This window comes from Cricetulus griseus (assembly GCF_003668045.3).
Source record: "Cricetulus griseus strain 17A/GY chromosome 1 unlocalized genomic scaffold, alternate assembly CriGri-PICRH-1.0 chr1_1, whole genome shotgun sequence".
Taxonomy (NCBI): Eukaryota; Metazoa; Chordata; class Mammalia; order Rodentia; family Cricetidae; genus Cricetulus; species Cricetulus griseus.
In genome coordinates this window covers 157,030,835-157,051,112 of record NW_023276807.1, presented here as the reverse complement: position 1 = coordinate 157,051,112, position 20,278 = coordinate 157,030,835, and the positions used below count along the sequence as shown (strand labels likewise).

Sequence of the window (20,278 nt, the reverse complement as noted above, 5' to 3'; positions counted from 1 at the left end):
GCACCCCCACTCCCCATGTGGGTCTTGTGGAGCAGCCGGCCTCTGGGGTCACCACTCTGTTTCTGGGTTAAGGAGCTCAGGCATGCTGGGCTGGTTGGGGAATGTACCTCCTAATCCACAAGAGTAAGAGGATCTAGGGCTGGGGTGTATGTGTGTTCCCCACCCTGAGTGACACGTCACACTCTGCAGACTTGCCTCCTGTTCCCAGGCCTCATTTGACCCAGGTTGTTAGCCCAGAGCTTGAAAGTGGATGTTTCGAATGTCACTTGGCACTTGAAATGCACTGCCAGGGTTGTGAGTGTCAACCTGCCCTCTGAGACGACAACACACCAGGCCACGGTGGTGTCACATCTGTTAGACCTGCAGCCAGCTCCATCCACCAACCCTGAATATAAGACGATGACCAGGCATTTGGGTTAAGTGCCTGCCTTGTGCCTCACAGTCATCAAGGCACCAAGAAGGTAAGGGGGAACTTCCTGGCCTGTGGGACAGAAATGCATGAGAACATGAACCCAATAACTGAAGTTAATGTGGGAGGGAAAGGCTTTCACCATGGACAACAGAGACAGAAGCACAGCTCCCATCCATCTCCCACGGTAGCCTCAAGGGTTTTCTTGTCCCCTGGGGACCTCCATCCAGGCAAAACCAGGACTGCCGCTTCGTTCAGGGAAGCCAGTATGAAATGGGAGGAGATGAAGTAAAGTGCATTTCTAACAGATATTAAGCACAGGGGTTAAAGGAAAGAGGCACTCAGGGAAGCAATGAGACACACCCAAGCATGGCCATAGCCTTCTGGATGAGAGTCAAACTTAGGTGTGTTTACAATGGGTGTTTATATTGGATCTTTGTGGTTTTCAACTTACACCTCTACTAAGGCTTGATAAGAATAACCACCCACCCCCAAGCAGATACACACACACACACACACACACACACACACACACACACACACACACACACACACTTATTTCTTAAATACTTTAGATTTATTTAATGCTATGTATAAATGTTTTGCCTACATGTATATATGTGTACCATGTGCATGCCTAGTGCTCATGAATGTCAGAAAAGGGTATTGGTTTCCCTGAAACTGGAGTTATGAATGATTATGAGCTGCCATGTAGGTGCTGAGAATTGAACCCTGGTCCACTGAAAGAGCAACAAGTGCTCTAAACCACTGAGCTGTCTCTCTAGCCCCAACACACACACACACACACACACACACACACACACACACACACACACACACACACACACTGCTTTTCAATGTTGCCCACAGCATATAGCTTGTAACAAGACTATAAATGAAGCATTTCCCTCAGGGAACAGAGCTGTGAGATGGGTCTGTAAGAAGCATTGGTCAGGGGCTGGAGAGATGGCTCAGTGGTTAAGAGCACTGACTGTTCTTCCAAAGGACTTGGATTCAATTCCCAGCACCCAGATGGCAGCTCACAATTGTCCTGTTACAGGGGATCCAATCCCCTGATAAAGATATTCATGCAGACAAAACACCAATGTACATAAAATAAACAGTTTTAAGAAGCACTGGTCAGGCCTAGGAAAGAGCCGGGTGTGTTCGACCTTCTATGTCCCTTTGTTCTTACATAAGCAGTTTATTTACCCTTGACCTGGGTAGGAATTCACATATCATTCCAGCCCTAAGTGAGCACAGCTTGTTTGTTGTCTCACCTTTGTGTGAGATGTCTGTGGACAGCAGGGACCTGCCTCACCAGGCAACTGTGACTTCACCAAAGATGCTCGAGGCTTCCTGAAGTCAGCAAGCCAGGCCCCAGGACCATGGGACGTTTTTTTTTTTTTTTTTTTTTGTCGCCTGCCTTTGCTTCCCTTTCCACGTCACTGTCATTTTCTCTGTCTTTCTCTCCTGCTTCAGTTCTGTTTGGAAATGAAGGTCATTTAGAAAACCTCTCTTACATCATCAGCTCATGGGGATCTGGCGGGCTACCCTTGGGTTTTCTGGATTTCGGGTGCTGACAACCAACTTTTCTTCCACCTATTAGGCTCAGTTAGTGAGCAGAGAAACACCTATATTAGAAAATGATAAGGCCTGGCTGACTCGACTGGTTAAGTCAATTTCTAGAGAGGCAGGGACACTCCCTCACTGAGCGGCATAGTGTGGAAGTCACAATGACCTTGGGTGTGTCAGCTGCCAGAGGGAGCCAACCAGTTCAGTTTCGTGAAGCTTGTTCAACCTCAGTTTTCCAGGACGGGGGCGGGGGGGGGGGTGTAGTGTGCACGTGTGCGTGTATGAGCATATTTAGTGGAGTCCATGGGTAGGCACAAGTTGTCCTCTACAGTCTCTTCAATCAGTTTCTCTTTGAACCTAGCGCTCCCTGTGCAGTTAGATAGTCAGTAAGACCCACCATCCTCCAGTCCCTACTATGGGCACCATGTTAACAGGCAAGCACCTGCCACACCTGGTTTTTTACATGAGAGCTTGTGGTCCAAGCTCAGGTCCCTCTGGCTTCTACACTGAGAACCTTATCCACAGAGCACTCTCCCCATTTTTACTCAAGTAATTCTTGAAAATTCTTTTATTTTCCCTTTCTGTTTATTTTTAGTGACTTCTAGATGACTTCACTTTCTCTTGGGGACCCCCATATGTAATAGCAAATCTAGTTACAGTTCTTTTCTTGTTTTTTCCTTCCATGTAAAAATTTTGAAAATTATCATTTATGGATCTCAGTGATAAAGATTACTTAAAAACAAACCTAGAAATTAAAAATGAAAGTCCACCTGTTCAACTAATAACCAGGCTCAGTTCTGCTTAGCTTTTGAGGTCAAATCCAACCAGGCATATTTAAGATGGTATGAACACCAACAGAACTGTGTGTGGTGGGACATGCCTGTATTCACAGCACTCAGAAGCCTGAGTGTTGTAATTTTTAAAAGTAGCATGCCAGAGAAAGACATCATGCAACAGAGCTCATGTTGAGGGTTTTTTTATTGGGGGGAAGTGGATGGGAAAGGGGAGAGTGGAGAGGGCTGACTGGAGCAGCAGAAGAGAAAAGAGAGAGGCAGAGACAGAGCTAGAAAGAGAAAGATGGGCGGGGCCCTTTTAAAAGGGAACATAGTGAATGTGCACAGGTGGTGCTCTTTGTGGCTGCAGCTGAGAGTATATTCTGTCAGAACCCCAAGGACAGGCCAGTACAGATGCCTGAATACTAATACTGAGGAAGGAGGATTGTACTCCAGGTTAGCCTGGGACTGAGGTCAAGACCTGTCAAGAAACAATGAAGGGGAGAGAGAGAAAGAAAAGAGGAGGAGGGAGTTGGGGGTTGGAGGGAGGGAAAGGCTCTCACCCAGACCCATTCTTCAGTTTAAGAGTGGGGTGTACACCCTGGTCTTCACACACTCGGACTGTTTTAAGAAGATGAGAGCACACTGGGCACACTGTTCTTCATGTGACTCATCTTGGGGACATTTTCAGCGCATTGTACATAGACTTGCCTTGCTCTTTGTTACATAGTATGCCACTGTTTTTATTATGCCATAAATATTTGGTTGATTCTGTATGGAAAATACAAAAGCACTTTTTGTTTTATGAGGAAGCATATTTTAGGGGATTTTTTTTTTCTAAGACAGGGCACCACTATAGCTCATGGTCCTCCTGAGTACTGGGATTACAGGCATACACCACCATGCTCAGCTCTGAACTTTTGAGGCTGTCATTTAAGAAAACAATTATTCTGCAATTTTCATGACAATGGTAAAGATTTGCAAAGCACTCCTGGTGTGCATAGCCTTACTCACCCAATAAAGTAACCTATGCACAACACAGGGGAGGCCATGGGGACCCAAGGAGGGATGCATGCACCTCTGTAGCTTTGGTGATAGCTGGGTCCCCTCTCCCCTTCTATATGCTCCGTGGGCCAAACATCCCTTTATGCATGATGACTTGATGTGCTACCCCATGGAGGACACCATTGTTTTCACCCCGGCTTATTGGCCCACGGGAGTTATTGCTTTTCACACTGGAGCAGTGCTCCATAATTTTACCTTTGCCGATCCTACCTCGCCATAACAACAAAGCCATTTGCCTCTACGGTTCCCACCTGGATTACAGTTCTGTGCCTTGGGATCTCAGATGCAGACTTTCTTATGTTTGCTCCCTCCTCTCCCTCTCTCTGGAGCTCATTTTCCTCTATCTCTCAATTATCAGTGTGTGTGTGCACGCGCATGCCTGGGTATGTGCATGCCTAGTTCCAAACCTCTCCTCTTCTACTCTGTGCTTTAATGACTGTGAAATGCTTTGATCAATGAGAATGAAAATGGTAGTTTTAAGAGCATCTAAGGGCCGGGCGGTGGTGGCACTCGCCTTTAAGTCCAGCACTCGGGAGGCAGAGGCAGGTGGATCTCTGTGAGTTTGAGACCAGCCTGGTTTACAAGAGCTAGTTCCAGGACAGCCTCCAAAGCCACAGAGAAACCCTGTCTCAAAACTAGCCCCCCCCCCCAAAAAAAGAGCATCTAAGAAGCCAGGCATGGGTGATGCAGACCTGCAATCCCAATTATTTGGGATACTCAGACAAGAGGATGACAAGTTCCAGTCCAGCCTGGAATATTTAACATCTCAAAATGAAGGTAAAAAGGGAGTTAGGATGTAGCTCAGAGTGCTAGACTAGCATCTATGAAGCCCAGCCCCACATAAACAGGTGTCATTGGTGCATGCCTGTCACCCAGCACTCAGATGGCAAAGACAAGACAGTCAGAAGTGCAAGGTTATCCTCAGTTACTTTGGTGAGGTTGAGGTTAGCCTGGGATTCATGAGAGCCTGTCTCAAAACAAAACAAATAACAAAAGGAGCCGTGGGTATGGTTCAGTGGTAGAGCGGTTGTCTAGTATATTCCAGGCCCCGACTTTAATCCAAGGGCCATAAAACAATAGTATGGATGGGTGGTGGTGCAAGCCTTTAATCTCAGCACTCAGAAGCCAGAGGCAGGGGGCTCTCTGTGAGTTTGAGGTCTAGATAGAGTTTGATCTATCTAGAGAGTTCCAGGATAGATAGCTATACAGAGAAACTCTGTGTCAAAAAAACCAAACAATTTAAGAAGAAAATGTGCCATCTGCTCTTGTGGATGAGAGGAGAGCAGTGGTTTGTAGCAGCCTCAGTATGGTGGAGTGTATGAAAAGTCTTTGAAGCCTCTAAAGCTACCAGCGTGTTTCTAGACCATGGGGTGGGGGCCAGTAGAGAGTGAAAACGGGAGGGAGAAGGGATGACAAACGGAAGGAATTTTCACAGGATAAACAAAGCCTGGGTACTGAGTCTAGAGAGGAGAGGACACTCTCATGGGGTTCATGGGCGGTTTGTTCCATCTGAATTGATGCTTTTAGTCGGTCTCCCTCTGACAACACCGCTTCCTTATGGCAGTGAACGCCTCCCTTCCCGGGATCTCCACACCTCAGCCATGGGAAGCAGCTCCTCCAGCCAACACCACTTCGCTTTTCAGAATGCTGAGAAAGGTACGCGCTTCCCTCCTTCAGAGCTAGCCTTGGTGCCCAAAGTCCATGCATGCTGCGGGGGTGGGGAGTGGAGGGTGGGGGCGGAGCTCCTCGGGACAGAAGCAGAAAGCCATTGATTTATCCTCTGGCCGCCTCTTAGAAGTCACGTGTTCCTTGGCAGTGCTCCGCAGACCATCTGAGTTGGTAGAATTAAAATGTCCCTAGCAGTCGCTGTTGTCTCAGTTTACGCAGACTCTACACAGTGCATGAAATGGGGCTGGGCAAAAAGGGAAATGTAGCCCGTCAGCGGGGAGGAAAAAGCTGATGCCCATCCATGGAACGGAATGGTTTAAAGTGAAAGAGGTGGAGAATTAAAGGGAGTGGCAAAAGCCACGCCAGTCCGAATCTTGCAGGATTTTGTTTGTTTATTTGGGGTCTTTAATGTAGAGACTCACAGTGTAGCTCTGGCTGCCAGCAACCTGCTATGTATGGACCATGCTGGTCTCAAACTTGCCACAACTCTCTTGCCTCTGGCTCCCATGTACCAACATGTTTGTCCAGCCTTCTGTAGGACTCTAAACTTTATTCCAAGGGCATGAAGGACAAAAGAATTCAGAATAAGGAATTCTGTAACAATATTTTTACCTCTCCAAAACATCCCTGGCTTCTGTGAAGAAAGGTAGAAAGAAATTAATTTTTAGAGTTACTAAAGCCAGCTGAATTATCCACTTTCGCATAGATGTGACCAAATACCTAATAGAACAAATTATTATTATTATTATTATTATTATTATTATTATTATTATTATTATCATTATCATCATCATCACCATCATCATCATCATCATCATTGACAGGGTTCTGGCTGCCCTGGAACTCACTCTGTACACCAGGGTGTGCTGGAACTCACAGTGCTGGGATTAAAGGCATGTGCTACGTACCACACTTTTCTTTTGGGCCACCAACCGGCTCCCAAATCCTGGCACGGAGACATATTAGTTATAAATGCTTGACCAAGCTAAGGCTTGTTTCTGGCTAGCTCTTTTAATTTATATTAACCTCTCTTTATCTACTTTTGCCTCGGGGCTTTTTACCTCCCCACCCCTATTTCTTTATGTCTTACTTTCACTGCTTCTTATGTCTGGCTGGCTGGCTGCTTTCTGGCTTCTGGTCCTAGGTGTGTCCCTCTGTTTCTCCCTCCTTCTCTTCTTCTTTTTCTTTCTTCTATCTCCTATTTATTCTCTTTGCCCTCCAGCCCCACTTATCCTTTCCCTTGGCTAGCTATTGGCCGTTCAGCTCTTTATTAGACCAATCAGATGGCTTAGGCAGGCAAAATGAAACAAGCTCAACACACAAGTCTTTACATCACTAAACAAAGGCAGCGCAAACAAGTGTGACAGCCTTATGTTGTTAAACAAATGTTACATCTTCAACAGTTAAAGTCATATTCTGCAGCATAAACAAATGTAACACATCTTTGTCCAGTTAAAATAATATTCTACAGCCGGGTGTTGGTGGCACACGCCTTTAATCCCAGCACTCAGGAGGCAGAGGCAGGCGGATCTCTGTGAGTTCGAGGTCAGCCTAGTCTCCAGAGTGAGTGCCAGGATAGGCTCCAAAGCTACACAGAGAAACCCTGTCTCGAAAAACCAAAATAATGATAATAATAATAATAATAATAATAATAATAATAATAATAATAATATTCTACAACATATATATTTGGTGCCTTCAGAGCCAGAAGAAGATGTCGGATCCTCTGCAGCTAGAAATACAGACAGTTGTGAGCAGCCACATAGTTCTGGGAGCTGAACCTGGTTCTTTGCAAGAGTGGCTATTGCTTTCAACTGTTGAGCCAACTTCAGCCCCATAGAGCAGTTCCTCTCTTTCTTTCTTTCTTTCTTTCTTTCTTTCTTTCTTTCTTTCTTTCTTCTTTCCTTTCTTCCTTCCTTCCTTCTTTCTTTTTCCTCTCTCTCTCTCTCTCTCTCTCTCTCTCTCTCTCTCTCTCTTTATTTCTTGAGTCAGGTTTTACTCTGTGTAACAGCCCTAGCTGTCCTGGAACTTGCTTTGAAGACCAGGCTGGACTCGAACTCACAGAGATCAGCCTGCCGCTGCCTCCCAAGTGCTGGGATGAAAGGCATGCATTACCATGCCCAGCTGCCCCACAGAGCGTCTTGTCAGTTAATCAATTTTTTGTTTAGCAATGGACCCACAACACTAGCATACAGGTGCACTCAGATATGCCAAAGAGAAGCAGGAAGGTGTTTCTTTAGATGAAAAGGTGAATTCTCTTGACTTAATAATGAAAAACAAAAACAAAAAACAAAGGGCAAAATAGGTTCATTACTATTCCCGGCAAGGTACCTGCAAATGTCTCCATTCAGACAGGGGCCAAGGTGAGGTGGAAACATTAAGAAGTGAAAATCCAATAAACTGCTAGTGATTAGTACCATCAGTCTTGGCAGGAATTGGGAGGTATAGTGGGATGGGCATGGAGGACAAGCTTGTGTGACCAACAATAAGATAGATGCTGCCTCCTGGCTTTTCTGGGTAGTGCTGTTCCCACCACTTTTTGCATGGGGCAAAGTGTTTCCTGCTCCATCTCTGGGAGTCCCTGCCAGCAGGCCTGTGTCTTTGTGTTGCATACAGCCTTCAAGGCATCGGTCCTGATCCAGAGATGGTACCGGCGCTACATGGCCCGCCTGGAGATGAGGCGGCGATGTACCTGGAACATCTTCCAGTCTATAGAGTATGCTGGGCAGCAAGACCAGGTCAAGGTACGTGGGGATGCCAGCAGGGACAGGGAACTGCCTGCCAGCCCTGGCAGCAGGACCTGGTGCTAGAAGATACAGGCGATTGGACCACTCCTGGATTCTCTTTCCCTCATTTTTTAAAGCTAACCTTGTCTGGTTTTTCCACAGCTCCATGATTTCTTTAGCTATCTTGTGGATCACTTCACCCCTAGCAGCCACCACGAGAGTGAGTATGAGTTGCCATGTGACATGGTCTGCTGTCTGAATATCATAGTGTCAGTGTGGTGGGGGTGACACAGAGACTGGGGTGGGGACTCTGGTCAGAGTTCAAGCCTGAATGAGATGGTTAGCAAATGAATGACAGAGTAAACTTTTAGCCTGGGCTCTCCTATAGCATACGTGGAGACAAATGCAAGGACCTGATTTACTAAGTGGCAGGAAACACTGGAGGTGGAAGGGAGTGGATTGGGATGGAGGGAATGGAGAGAGAGACATGCCAGAAATGGGAAAATAGATTGCTAGCTGGCAACTTAGGAGGCCTGGGAAGTAATGAAAATGAACCTCCTGACATCAGGACCTTGGGGCAACATTAGCCTGGGAGTTCCTGGTAGAAGGCCTCCTGGAGAGAAGGATGGCAGGATAGTTGGCTCCAGAGCCTTTCTGGTCTGCCACTTGTGGTCCCCTGCAGTCCAGAAGGGAAACCCTGGGGTTAGACCTTCAGAGCGTGGCAGCTGGAGGAGGCTGCTGCGCCCACTGAACAAGATGAATGGCTGAGAATCTTTTCCTCCTTGCCTTTGTTCTGACCTTCCTCTTGCCTTTATAGGCCTCTGCATTTCTGGACTTTCTCTGGCCAATCTTTCGGTTATTAAAAAAAAAAAGATTTATTTTAAAGCATGTGTAAAAGTGTGTATGCATATGTGAGTGCAGGTGCTTAAGGAAGCCAGCAGAGGGCATCAGATTCCCCCTTGGAGCTGGCTTATAGGTCATTGGGAGATGCCAGAGTGCTAGGAATCTAACTCAGGACTTGTGGAAGAGCTGCAGTTAGCTGCAAGCACTCCTAACTGCTGAGCCATCGTCTTTCCATCGCCTATTTCTGGTGAATTTTAAAAAGTAAATGTAGACTAGATACCACCTAATGTTGTACTGTCATGGAAATATAAACTTACTCCTGTGCCCCTTACTATCTCACTTTGGTTTTCCTGTGATATCCTGGGCTGGAACCAGTGCCAGCTTTGCGGGGTCCCATTGCATTAACAGTCCCACAAAGTCTTGCTAAGCTAGCCTGCCTTTGCCCTCTGTGTCTGGACTAGGGGAGTTCCTGAACCGCATGTTCACTGAGGAGAGATTTGCCCAGGATGTGGAGACAGAGAAGGGCGCTGACTACGAATCCATAGAGGTGCCCGACAGCTACACAGGGCCACATCTCTCCTTCCCGCTTCTTCCTGACCATGCCACCGCCCTAGTGGAAGCGTTCAGGCTGAGACAAGTAAGCTTAAGTGGGAATGTGGTCCCTACCGACTTGTATTCATGAGTAAAGGCATGAGTAAACCACCCCCGGAAGTGTAGCCAGGCTCCTGTGGTCCATCTGCCAGTCTCTAAAATCAAAACCTTTACTGTTTCGTTCATTCAGCCTGCAGGCAGCCAGTGAGGGATGCTGGGAGGCTCACCCTGATCCGAGCACTGAGGATGCAGCCACCCTCATGCACCGGACCCTAGTGGTGTAGAAAGACAAAAAACCGATGAGTCAGTCTGTGTAGCACAGAAAGCGATGAGAGCTATGGGCAGGAAAGACAGAGATTTTAGGGTTTGGGGAGGAAATCTTTGACAAACGTCTGGGGTGGTGAGGGATACACCTGAGTTATCTGGGAACGGAGTATTCTAGACAGAGGCAAGGGCAAAGGCTCTGAGGAAGGATCTTCGTGGACTGTCCAGGGACCTCGGAACTCCACTGTGGTTAGCAAGGAGGAATCCAGGAGACCAGTAAGAGATGCAGAAGCAATGGCCTTCCAGCTTGCTGTTTAAAATAGAGGGACCCCACCTTTAATCTCAGAATTTGGGAGGCAGAGGCAGGCCGGTCTCTGTGAGTTCCAGGCGGGCTGGGTCTAGAGAGTGAGTTCCAGGACAGTCAGAAATTCATAGTGAGAACCTCTGGAGTCATAATAAAATTACAGTGCTTGCTGAGGTTGAGACTGGCTTGTAGAGCTGGTGAGAGGCAGCTCGGTTCTGAGAGGTGCGTGCCTCGCAGTCCTTCCACTCTGTGACAAGATGAAAGCAATGTGCCAGTTGGGATGCTATTTCTAAGCAATGGTGGGATTGGTTCCCACTATCAGTGTAAGTGCACTAATTCATACCACACTACTGCAGACATGCACTGCTCCCGAGGGGCAAAGAGGAGTTTTACATACTAGACAGGAATGACAAGGTGACTCGATGTTTACAGAACGGACAAATGGGAGGGAAGAACAGTAGAAATGAAAGCAGAGTGAAGAGGATCCATGGTTTACTGGGTTTCTTTTGGGGTCTGGGGTGGCTGGGCATTCACCAACAAAAATGGGGCCACCGGTGTTGCTCCATTCTGTTCCTTTCCTTCTTCCCAGTAGCAGCTCCATGCTCGATATGTCTTGAGTCTTTTGTATGAGACAAGGAAACACTTGGCCCAGCTGCCCAACATCAACCGGGTCTCAACCTGTTACAGTGAGGAGATCACAGTGTGCGGTGAGTGCCCCTAGGCAAGGCTAGACACAAACCAGAAGACACTGCCCCAGAGAGGGGCCAGGAGAAGGAGCTGAGCCAGCGGGAGCATGATGGCATGTGAACAGCATGCCAAAGTGTCTCCTCTTCAGCTGACCATTTTCACACTTGTCCCACATGTACTTAAAGGAGACATGGTTCAGAGAAACAATTCATAATGACTCCAAGTTCTCAGTCCATACTGAGAACAAAATCACAGCAACAACCAGCCAACAGCAAAGAACAAAGAAAGAAACCCCACCCCACCCAGGCTTTTGTATGAGCAGACATTTTATTTCTTGGTACTTGAGCAAGGCTTATAGACTTATTTTGTTCCATCTATACACACGTCTCTCCCATGGAGAACCATAGCAGCTAGTCTCATCCATTTGCTCAGCAGCAGCAGCCATGCAGACAGGAGCCCACAATCCAGCTGAGGGAGATGCACTCGAGGAGTTGTGAACCGTTCCAGTGGATATGTCTTGCTCAGCCTGCAAGCATTTGAAAGTTAAAAATCATTGTTTCAACATGTGAACAGGAGATCTATTATTACGTTTGGATTTGGTAATCTCTCTTGAACAACCTCCCAACACTGGCCCAAAAGCAGCTTCTAACTTAAATGGGGTGGAGTCCCCAGCTCTCATCCGAAACCAACCCGCATTATCCTCCCCCATCTTTGCTTCAGTCGCAACATGGATTATTTACTGTTTGTGAGAATCATGAAAAACCAAACCAAACCAAAAAACATTTTCAGCTCTAAGGACATCTGCAGTGAGGTGAAGTGAAAGCCATTGTCCCCAAATTAGTAACCGCTGCTTTCTTAACTTGGTTGGGTTCTTTCAGGCACAGTATTTTTCTTGTTAAAGAAGGGTCAGTATCCAATCAACACAGGGCAAACCCTCCAAGCCTGGAGCCACACCAATCCTGAGCCTGTGCATACCCCTAGACAATCCCTTTACGCTGCCCTATAAGATCTCTATGCAGATGCTTCAAGCCATCTTTCCTAGCCATCCGCCATGGTGGGTGGATGAAAGACCCGAGATAACATGGGGTTAGCTCGTTAAACAGCTATAATAAAGCCTCGTGCAGTTTGCAAAAAAAAAAAAAAAAAAAAAGAAGGGTCAGTATGAACTAACATTTTTTTTCTCTCTTAGGAGATTTACATGGCCAACTGGATGACTTAATATTTATATTTTACAAGGTACGAACATTCAAATTAAGTTAATTTCTTGCTCTGAGGCTTAATTTAAAAGTTCAGGTATGTCCTTTCCATTATACAAATGCTTAATCATAGCCTGGATTTTTACCACAGGCATGCAGTGCCCATGGAAGCCAGAAGAGGGCACTGGACCCCTTAGAACTGGAGTTACAGATGGTTGTGGGCCTCTGTGAGGGTGTTGGGGATCAAACCTGGGTGGTCTGGAAGAGCAGCCAGTGCTTTTAACTGCCAAGCCATATCTCCAGCCCCAATTGCTTGGGCTTTTAAAATATTATTTTAAACGATATACATGTCTGTACAACAAGTGACATAAGTCAGTCTTGCTTTCAGTTCCAATTAGGTTTGTAAAATTTAGGCAAACCCAAACGTTATATTGATAAGCAGTTGGAACCATAATTAAGCAACTTATTTTCTATTTTTCAAAGATTACTATGGAAACAACCAAAGTTTGTTTATTTTATATCCATTTTAGCTATAAGTAGAATGCATACCAAAGCGCATATTCAATATTTCATTAGTACAATATTATTTTATATGTCTACTGCATTTCCAAATCATTATATATACATATATGATATACATATATGTGCTTTGTATGTCTATTGTGTTCCCAAGTCATTATATATACATATATGTGTATATCAAAAAGAATATATATAAATTTTTTAAAGTTTTTTAAAATATGGTTTCATGTGGACCAGGCTAGCCTCTTTCCAATTCACTATGTAGCCTTGAACTTCTGATCCTTCCTGCCTCCACCTTCCAAGTGCTGGGATTGCAGGGCTGTGCTAGCATGCTCAGCCTGGTGCTGTCTGATCTAATCCCTATGAGTCCATGGCAGTTATTATGACTATTGTTATTACTGTCATTATGTATCTGGAACTTAAAAGTGGCTTCCATGTCCCCAACATCCTTTGGTTCACACTGCATGGCAACACTGTGTCTCTGAATCAAGTGTCAGTTTTGATGAGCAGCTCCCATCCTCAGCCCCTTTAGAAAGGAAATATAACACAATGGAAAACATCTTCCCTTTGCTGGTGTTTCCCATTGGAGACACCCACAGATCACACACAGGATGACTACAGCTAACTTAGCAGTCAGATACCTGCTGCCTTTAACCTCATGTTCTCTTCCCCTCCTCTACTGCCTCTTCCTGGACTCCTCTTGGGATGGAAGAATGGTCTACCATCGCCAGAGAGGGCGTATGTGTTCAATGGTGACTTCGTGGATCGAGGCAAGGACTCAGTAGAAGTTCTGATGGTCCTATTTGCCTTCATGTTGGTTTATCCCAAAGAGTTCCACCTCAACAGAGGGAACCATGAGGATCACCTGGTGAACTTACGGTACAGGCCCGGACACGCTGGCCATTGGGAGCTTGTTTTAGTTATGAAAAGTTGCTTCTTCCAGTTTTCCTAGGCTAGGGCTGTAGCTCAGTGAAGGAACACTTGTCTAGCACACACAAGGCCCTGGGTTCAATTACCAGAAAAAATAAAGTTTTCTGATTTCTTAAAAAACACATAGCATATAATATATTAAAATTCCACATTATTTTACTATTGTAATAAGAACATTATATTTTTAAAATATTAATATTTTTAGCTTTCAAACAATAAGGATTCACACAGAGAGGAGTAAATCTAGAAAAACAAAAAGAATAGAATTTAAATATCTCATAATTTCTCTACCCAGAAATAATGGCAAAAGTGTAAACTTTCTCTTTTTTTTACATATTCTAAGGGCCCAAAAATAGAGCAAGCGTTTTTTATAGAATGTGATCACGCTATGACTTCTGTCACTAAACGCATCTTCATGTGTGCTTTGTGTCCAGATACGGCTTCACCAAGGAAGTGATGCATAAATACAAGGTGTGCCCCTTTCAAAGTCAAACTTTCCCTTCTCTCAGACTGAGACTTGGGAAGCTGAACATCTTGTTGGTATCATTTCTCAGATACATGGGAAGAAAATCCTAAGGACACTTCAAGATGTCTTCTGCTGGCTTCCGCTGGCCACACTGGTGGATGAGAAAGTCCTCGTTCTTCATGGTGGGGTCTCAGACAGGACTGACTTGGAACTTCTGGCTAAACTAGACAGGCACAAGGTACTGACTCATGAGCCAATACAAGTCTCACCTTCTGACTAGTCACGCTGTCAATGGAAAATAAATGTCACCTTGAATGGAGACTGGTGAGCATGTGGAGAAAGGGCAGAGGGTTCACAGGGAGCAAGTGTGCTGTAATCCATTAGCAATGTCTGTCAGGAACACATAGGAGGAGAGTGGCAGCCAGTGCTGTGTGTTGGCCATCCTTGATTTAGATAATTCTAATTAACTGTCCCTTAATACCATCACCTGAAGAGCCTCTATTTCCCAAATAATTCATATCCCCAAATAATTCATATCCCAATTGTCTTTCAACTAAATTGAACCCATGTGTATCCAGCACCTAGCATGGGCAGGGAGGGTGCTTGCTTGCCATGTGCAAAGACAATCAATACTAAGGATATATGAAAATGATGCTGAGACAGTGTCTACACCAACTCTGTGTGCTGGCAGAGGAGGCAGAGAGGTAACAAGGAGTGAATGACCAATAACCTTCTATTGTCCATTTCCCCTTAGCAATAGAGACCTGGAAAACAAAGGCTTTGTGTATTCTTTTCATAATAGACTCTTCTGCTTTTCGTGGTACTGCATGCATCTACCCTCCAACTGTCCCATGTGGCCACCTCTGCTAAAACATTCTCTGTAGCACTTCCTTGGCAGATCCAACAACATGGAACTTGTTTCTCCAGAAGCCACAGTGCCTCAACTCTCAATGACTTCAGTGGCTATGAACACACATGACAGCACACAATTTTAGAGTCAAGGACTGGCTCTGAGTCCTGAAATTTTCAGTTATCAGGTGACATGACAAACTTTGTTCTGTGACATTGTCTAGAGAATCATCCTAGGGTATCTATCACCTGCAAGGCTTGATCCGGATTGCCAAGAAAATGTGCTCCATACCCTCCTGGACACTAGGAGGAAGGGGAAGGGAATACGATGTTCTTGCCCCTTCCAAAACAACCCAGAACTTGCAGTCTCCATTTTCATCCCCCTCATCAGGCTCTGGTTACATGGTGGCCCCCACACTTGCAGGGAAGTCGGAATCGTAGTATTTTACGGTTGGCCATCTGCTCAGAAAGAAAGTCGCAGTTTCTGTCCTGTGAGAAAGAATAAGGAGACACAGCTGGGAAGAGAGAGTCTTTGCCACAGAGATGTTCAAGTAAAAATGTGTTACCTGGGTCTGCAAAGCCCGGCCTGAGAAGTGAGGCCAAAAGGGTTAGAAATCCCTTTTCTTCTGCTTAGAGTTTGTAACTTACTGTGACCTTAGATTTGACTTGTAAAATGGGGACATGAATAGACTAGATTATTGGCATTGTGAGATTAAATGTAAATACGTTAAATATGTTACACATGCCTTATAAAATAGTACTTACACTTGGCTGAGGTGTTAGAAAGGTCCAAATGCCTGTGTTAAATGTTTATCTGTTTCTTGTGTAAACGAAGGTCTGGTGCAACATCACAAAGTCCTAGGAACCTGGAATTCTTTTTGTTGTTGTTTTCCAAGACAGGGTTTCTTTGTGTAGCCCTGGCTGTCCTGGAACTCGCTCTGTAGACCAAGCTGGCCTTGAACTCTCAGAGATTCGCCTCCCTTTCCCTCCCAAGTGATGGGATCAAAGGTTTGCACCACCACCACCCAGCAGGAACTTGGAAGTCTTGCTGATTGGCCACAGTGCATCGTGATCCAAGTTGGATGCCTGCGTTCCAGTCATCATGATCACATTTTAGCCAATTAAAAAGAACAGAAGAAGGCAGTTTTTTCTTTTATGAGCATCCTGTGGCACCCAGAACTTCTCTTCCTATCTGATTAACAAGAACTTAGTCAAATGGCTATGTTTACCTGAAAGGAAAGTTTGCAAATACGGTCTTTAACCTAGGGTGCATGACCATTACTGGAGACTAGGGAGCGACAGATAAAGACAGGACTAAGTTAGGGCGGCAAGACTGACTTAGTTTGTCCTGTTGGCCTCCCAAACTTCTGTGTACACTCTTCCTCAACACAAAAGACCAGGCTCATGGCCCAGGGCCACATGGGGTCCATTCAGAGCTTACATTGCTCAGAGTCCAAGGTTTCTGCACTCAGGTTCTGCCTATTAGGTTTGCATATGGCTTCTTGTGATTTGGTAACCAGGGGACAAGTTACTGTCCCTGTATACCCAAAGTCAATGTTCAAAGAGGAAAAAGATACTTTTTGGCAAATACTGGTAAGAGCTTCTGGGCATCTCAGCCTTTGGTGTTTGTTTTTTGTTATTAATTTGTTTTTTAACTTAACACTTGTCTAGTTAGAGTTCACTGTGCAGTCAGAGCTGCCCCCCACCCCCAATTTGTAATCTTCCCCCTTGTTCCTCCCAAGTGCTGGGATTACAAGTGTGCACCATGTCCACCTTCAGCCTTAAAGTTACAGGCTTCCTTATGGCATTTGTACACATACTTATGGCATTTGCGTACATACTTACTTACGGTATTTACATACATACTTACGGCATTTACACACATACTCAGTTACACCTGTAACTGGAGTTATGGGTTGTGAGCTACCTAATGTGGGTGCTGGGAACTGAACTTCAGGCCTATACAGGAGCAGCAAGTTCTATTATTTCTTAACTGCTGAGCCATCTCTTCAGCCTTCACGCTTAATTTTTAAAGTAAGATTTTTTTTGTTATTTTTAAATCTGTTTCAATGTTTGGCCTGCATGTATGTATGTGTACCTTGAGTGTTCTTGCAGAGGTCGGATGAGGGCATTGGAGTTTCAGATGTCTGTGAACCACCGTGTGGATGCTGGGAATTGAAGCTGAGTCCCTTGCAAAAGCAGCAAATGTTGACCCATCTCTCCAGCCCCCATATTTAATTTTTTTTGTTGGCCCTCCCATCCATCTCCCCCTTTCTTCCTCTTTCTGCCCTGACCCCCCACTTATATTCATCAGAGTATAGATATCCAAGAAACTAAAGCCAGTTCTTGTTTCCCTTGTTAAATCTGCATGTTGCCTGGCACCTGACTTTTTAAAGCTTGGTATTTCACAAACTTTGAGCTCAAACCTTCTGTTCGTCTGTGTTTCCATCTGGAGGTAGAGACAGCAAGCTACTGGAGAGCCAATTATCTCGTGGAGAGAATCGTATGTAATGGTGAAAACACAGAGGTGGGAGGAACTTCGAAAAGAGTGGAAGGAACAGTTTATTTTCATGGCTTAACACATGCTAATTTCCTAACATTTGGTTGGCAAAGTTTTGTGGTGAGCTTGGCACAGCAGTTTGTACAACCTGGGGAGCCCCTGAGTGCCGAGTGGGGGAGGACACTCCAGTCAGACTGAGTCCGGTGCAGGAAGAGTCTTGGTATCTCTGTGCCTCAGTTTCCTTGGATGTCTGTGAATGATGCTCCTATAGAGCTGGTGAGAACGTGGGTTGACTTACATAAATTGTGGGGAATAGCACCTCACCAGAAAGATGCAATACAGTGGATCCCGAAGTCTCCCTAAGGACAGAGAAGCTAGAGACACTTCTAGGAGCGGTTGATAGAATCCTTAGTTTCCGGAGAGTGACAGGGGTGTCACTGGCGGCTGGCTTTTGCTTTAAGAATGCAGTCAGAAGGGACTGATTAGGAACCAGGTGATCTCAACCCCTCTCACCACGGTTAGGAAAGGATCTGGTCGCACCTGCCCAAAGTCGGCACAGCCTCATTGTCTCTATGCAGTGTGGGCTCTTTCCAAGCCACATTTATCCCGTTGGCCCTCTCCAGGACCTTTCTTTGTTCTTGTCCTAAACCAGTCCACCCTGGGATGGGTCTTTTTTTGTACATCAGTTCCTGCATCTATTTGCGCAGGGAGGGAGGGAATCCCTCCCCCCATTCTGTGCACATGCGCTCACAGATTTCTCAGTCGTGCGTGGCCTCATGGAGGAGGCCTCCCCTAACCTTCCCGGTAGCCCTCAACCCCAAGGATGATTTTCTTTGTGTATATCTCCATTCGGTCCGGTGCCAGACCCCTGTCTTTCCCGAGAAATGCGTTCTTTCTATTTATTTTTCAGCTCGATCCCAGCACCACGATGACTGAGTCGGTAACCGCTCAAGCTGAAAAGGGTTCCCGCTTCCTCTCTCTCCCCTGTCCCTCTGCAGCTGGTAGGGTCGCAGCATTTCTGGTTACCTGTTCCACGAGTTCGCTTTTTCTCTGTTCTCCACACCAGCCTGTCAATCCATGCAATCCAGGACTTCCAGCAGATGGCGCCAAACCCCGCACAGGATAGATTGTTTATTTGTTGTTTGTTTCCTTGTGTGCCCTGTGTCAGAGATAAGATCTGCCCAACAATGCTTTATGCACTGGTTCTGACTCTGCATCGCTACTGTTCCATTTGCGGGTATTATTAAGTAAAAGAATGGTTCCTCAAAAGCAGCATGGTAATGCTGCGGCTGTCCACCAGAAAACCTAGGCTATATGACTGATGGGTGGACAGTGTATACAGCGTGGATGCGCTGCACACAGGGGTGACTCATGTAGCATACAATTTTCTATTGGAGATACAAAATGTTACTATGCAAAAATATGTTAAATATGAGTAATTTAAACATGAAACGCAACAAAAAAAGACATAAGCCTACCAATCACGTGTTTGAATGTGGCTGTACGCAATTGCTCTTCCAAGTTCTGAGGGTTGCTTTCAAGATCTGTGCTTGTCTCAGCCCAGGAAACCTGCATTGAACCCCAGGATTTGTGGACGCCAAGGTTTAGGACCTGGATGTGGGAACGGTAGTCTGGAAGGACTTAGCATTTCACTCTTGCAACGTGTGTGTGTGTGTGTGTGTGTGTGTGTGTGTGTGTGTGTGTATCTGCTTATTTATTTATTTATTTATTATTAATTAATTAATTTATTTATTTGAACGTGTTTAGATTGTTTCTACCCTGAGGTGCAAAATAAGAAAGGAGAGTGAGAATCGGGAGGAGCAGAAGAGGAAAGTCAATCAGACAAGCTCTGGACAGAGACCTACTCCATGGTTTCTTCCCCAAAGCCAATCTCTCCCCTCTTCGCCTTGTCACCTGGGCTCTGGCTTTAAGGCCTACAAAGCCTGCCGGTCCTGCAGCATTCCCTGCAGCTCCGGCTCCGTTGACCACAAGGAGCAGTCCCGCAGGCAGGTGCGGCGCTCTGTGGACCTGGAGCTGGAGCGGTGCCGGCAGCAAGCAGGCTTCCCAGGGATCAAAGAGAAGCGGGAGCCCTTGCCCTGGGCGCCTGACGATGCTGACTGTGATGCTGATGCAGGAGAGGTGCTGGAGCCCACTCCAGAGGAGTGGAAGCAGGTGAGTGTGGCTAACTGCTGCTTCTGAGAATATGCCTGCCATCTGAGGGAAAAACAGATCAAAACTGTGTAAATGCGGGAGGTTTCCCAAGGCCCCTCTGAAAGGATTAAAAAAAGGAAGGTGAAGCAGGTACCTTTCGTGGTGGGGGAGCTGTCAAGGTATGCCACCTAGCAAACACAGGCTGAGGTTTATTGAGGATGAGGGAGAGAGAAAGAGTGAAAGGCGTGTTGGAGTGGGGACATGAGAGAAGCAGGCAGACAGAGAGGGAAGAAACAAGAGAGTCAAGAGAGATTAAAGAGGAAAGAAGAGGGGTGCAAAGGCACTTGGTGACAGGTGATGATGTAACTGCTTTGACAGCAGAGGCAGGCTGCTGCCCCAGGGGAAACTAGCACCCTCTTTCTAATTGGGAATTTTAAAAGTCCACATGGACATTAGCTTTTGTCTAATAACTTGTGTTAATGTTTTATAATGAGTGGGGAGAAGCTGCTGGGGACTGTTGTCCAACTACTTGTTCCAGGACTTGGCATCAGCTGGGGATGCAGGTTAGGTACAACTTAGTGGATTCTTCTCCGTGCTGATTTATTTAAGACCAGGAGAACTAGCCAGCAGCTTCTGGCCCCTGTTTTCAGGAAAGTACAGACTTCCCCAGCTCTCTAGAACTCTGTCATTTGGCCACCCCTAGCTGTGAGGGAGTCTGGAAAAGTGTGTACAGCTGGGTATATTGCTGCCCCAAACATA

General features: G+C 45.9%; 1 protein-coding gene across 1 annotated transcript in view; it reads left to right on the top strand.

Annotated features, from left to right (window-relative positions):
- The first annotated feature begins 43 nt into the window (after positions 1-43).
- Positions 44-20,278, top strand: part of LOC100769947 (serine/threonine-protein phosphatase with EF-hands 2) — a 36,271-nt gene continuing 16,036 nt past the window's right edge. The window contains exons 1-11 of the mRNA XM_027388410.2: positions 44-461; positions 5,387-5,478; positions 8,107-8,234; positions 8,379-8,436; positions 9,521-9,696; positions 10,811-10,925; positions 12,095-12,141; positions 13,336-13,502; positions 13,988-14,024; positions 14,108-14,257; positions 19,136-19,540. Of these exons, the coding sequence (XP_027244211.2) occupies positions 5,424-5,478; positions 8,107-8,234; positions 8,379-8,436; positions 9,521-9,696; positions 10,811-10,925; positions 12,095-12,141; positions 13,336-13,502; positions 13,988-14,024; positions 14,108-14,257; positions 19,136-19,540 (1,338 nt within the window). The 5' untranslated portion in view covers positions 44-461; positions 5,387-5,423. The remainder of the gene's footprint in view (positions 462-5,386; positions 5,479-8,106; positions 8,235-8,378; positions 8,437-9,520; positions 9,697-10,810; positions 10,926-12,094; positions 12,142-13,335; positions 13,503-13,987; positions 14,025-14,107; positions 14,258-19,135; positions 19,541-20,278) is intronic.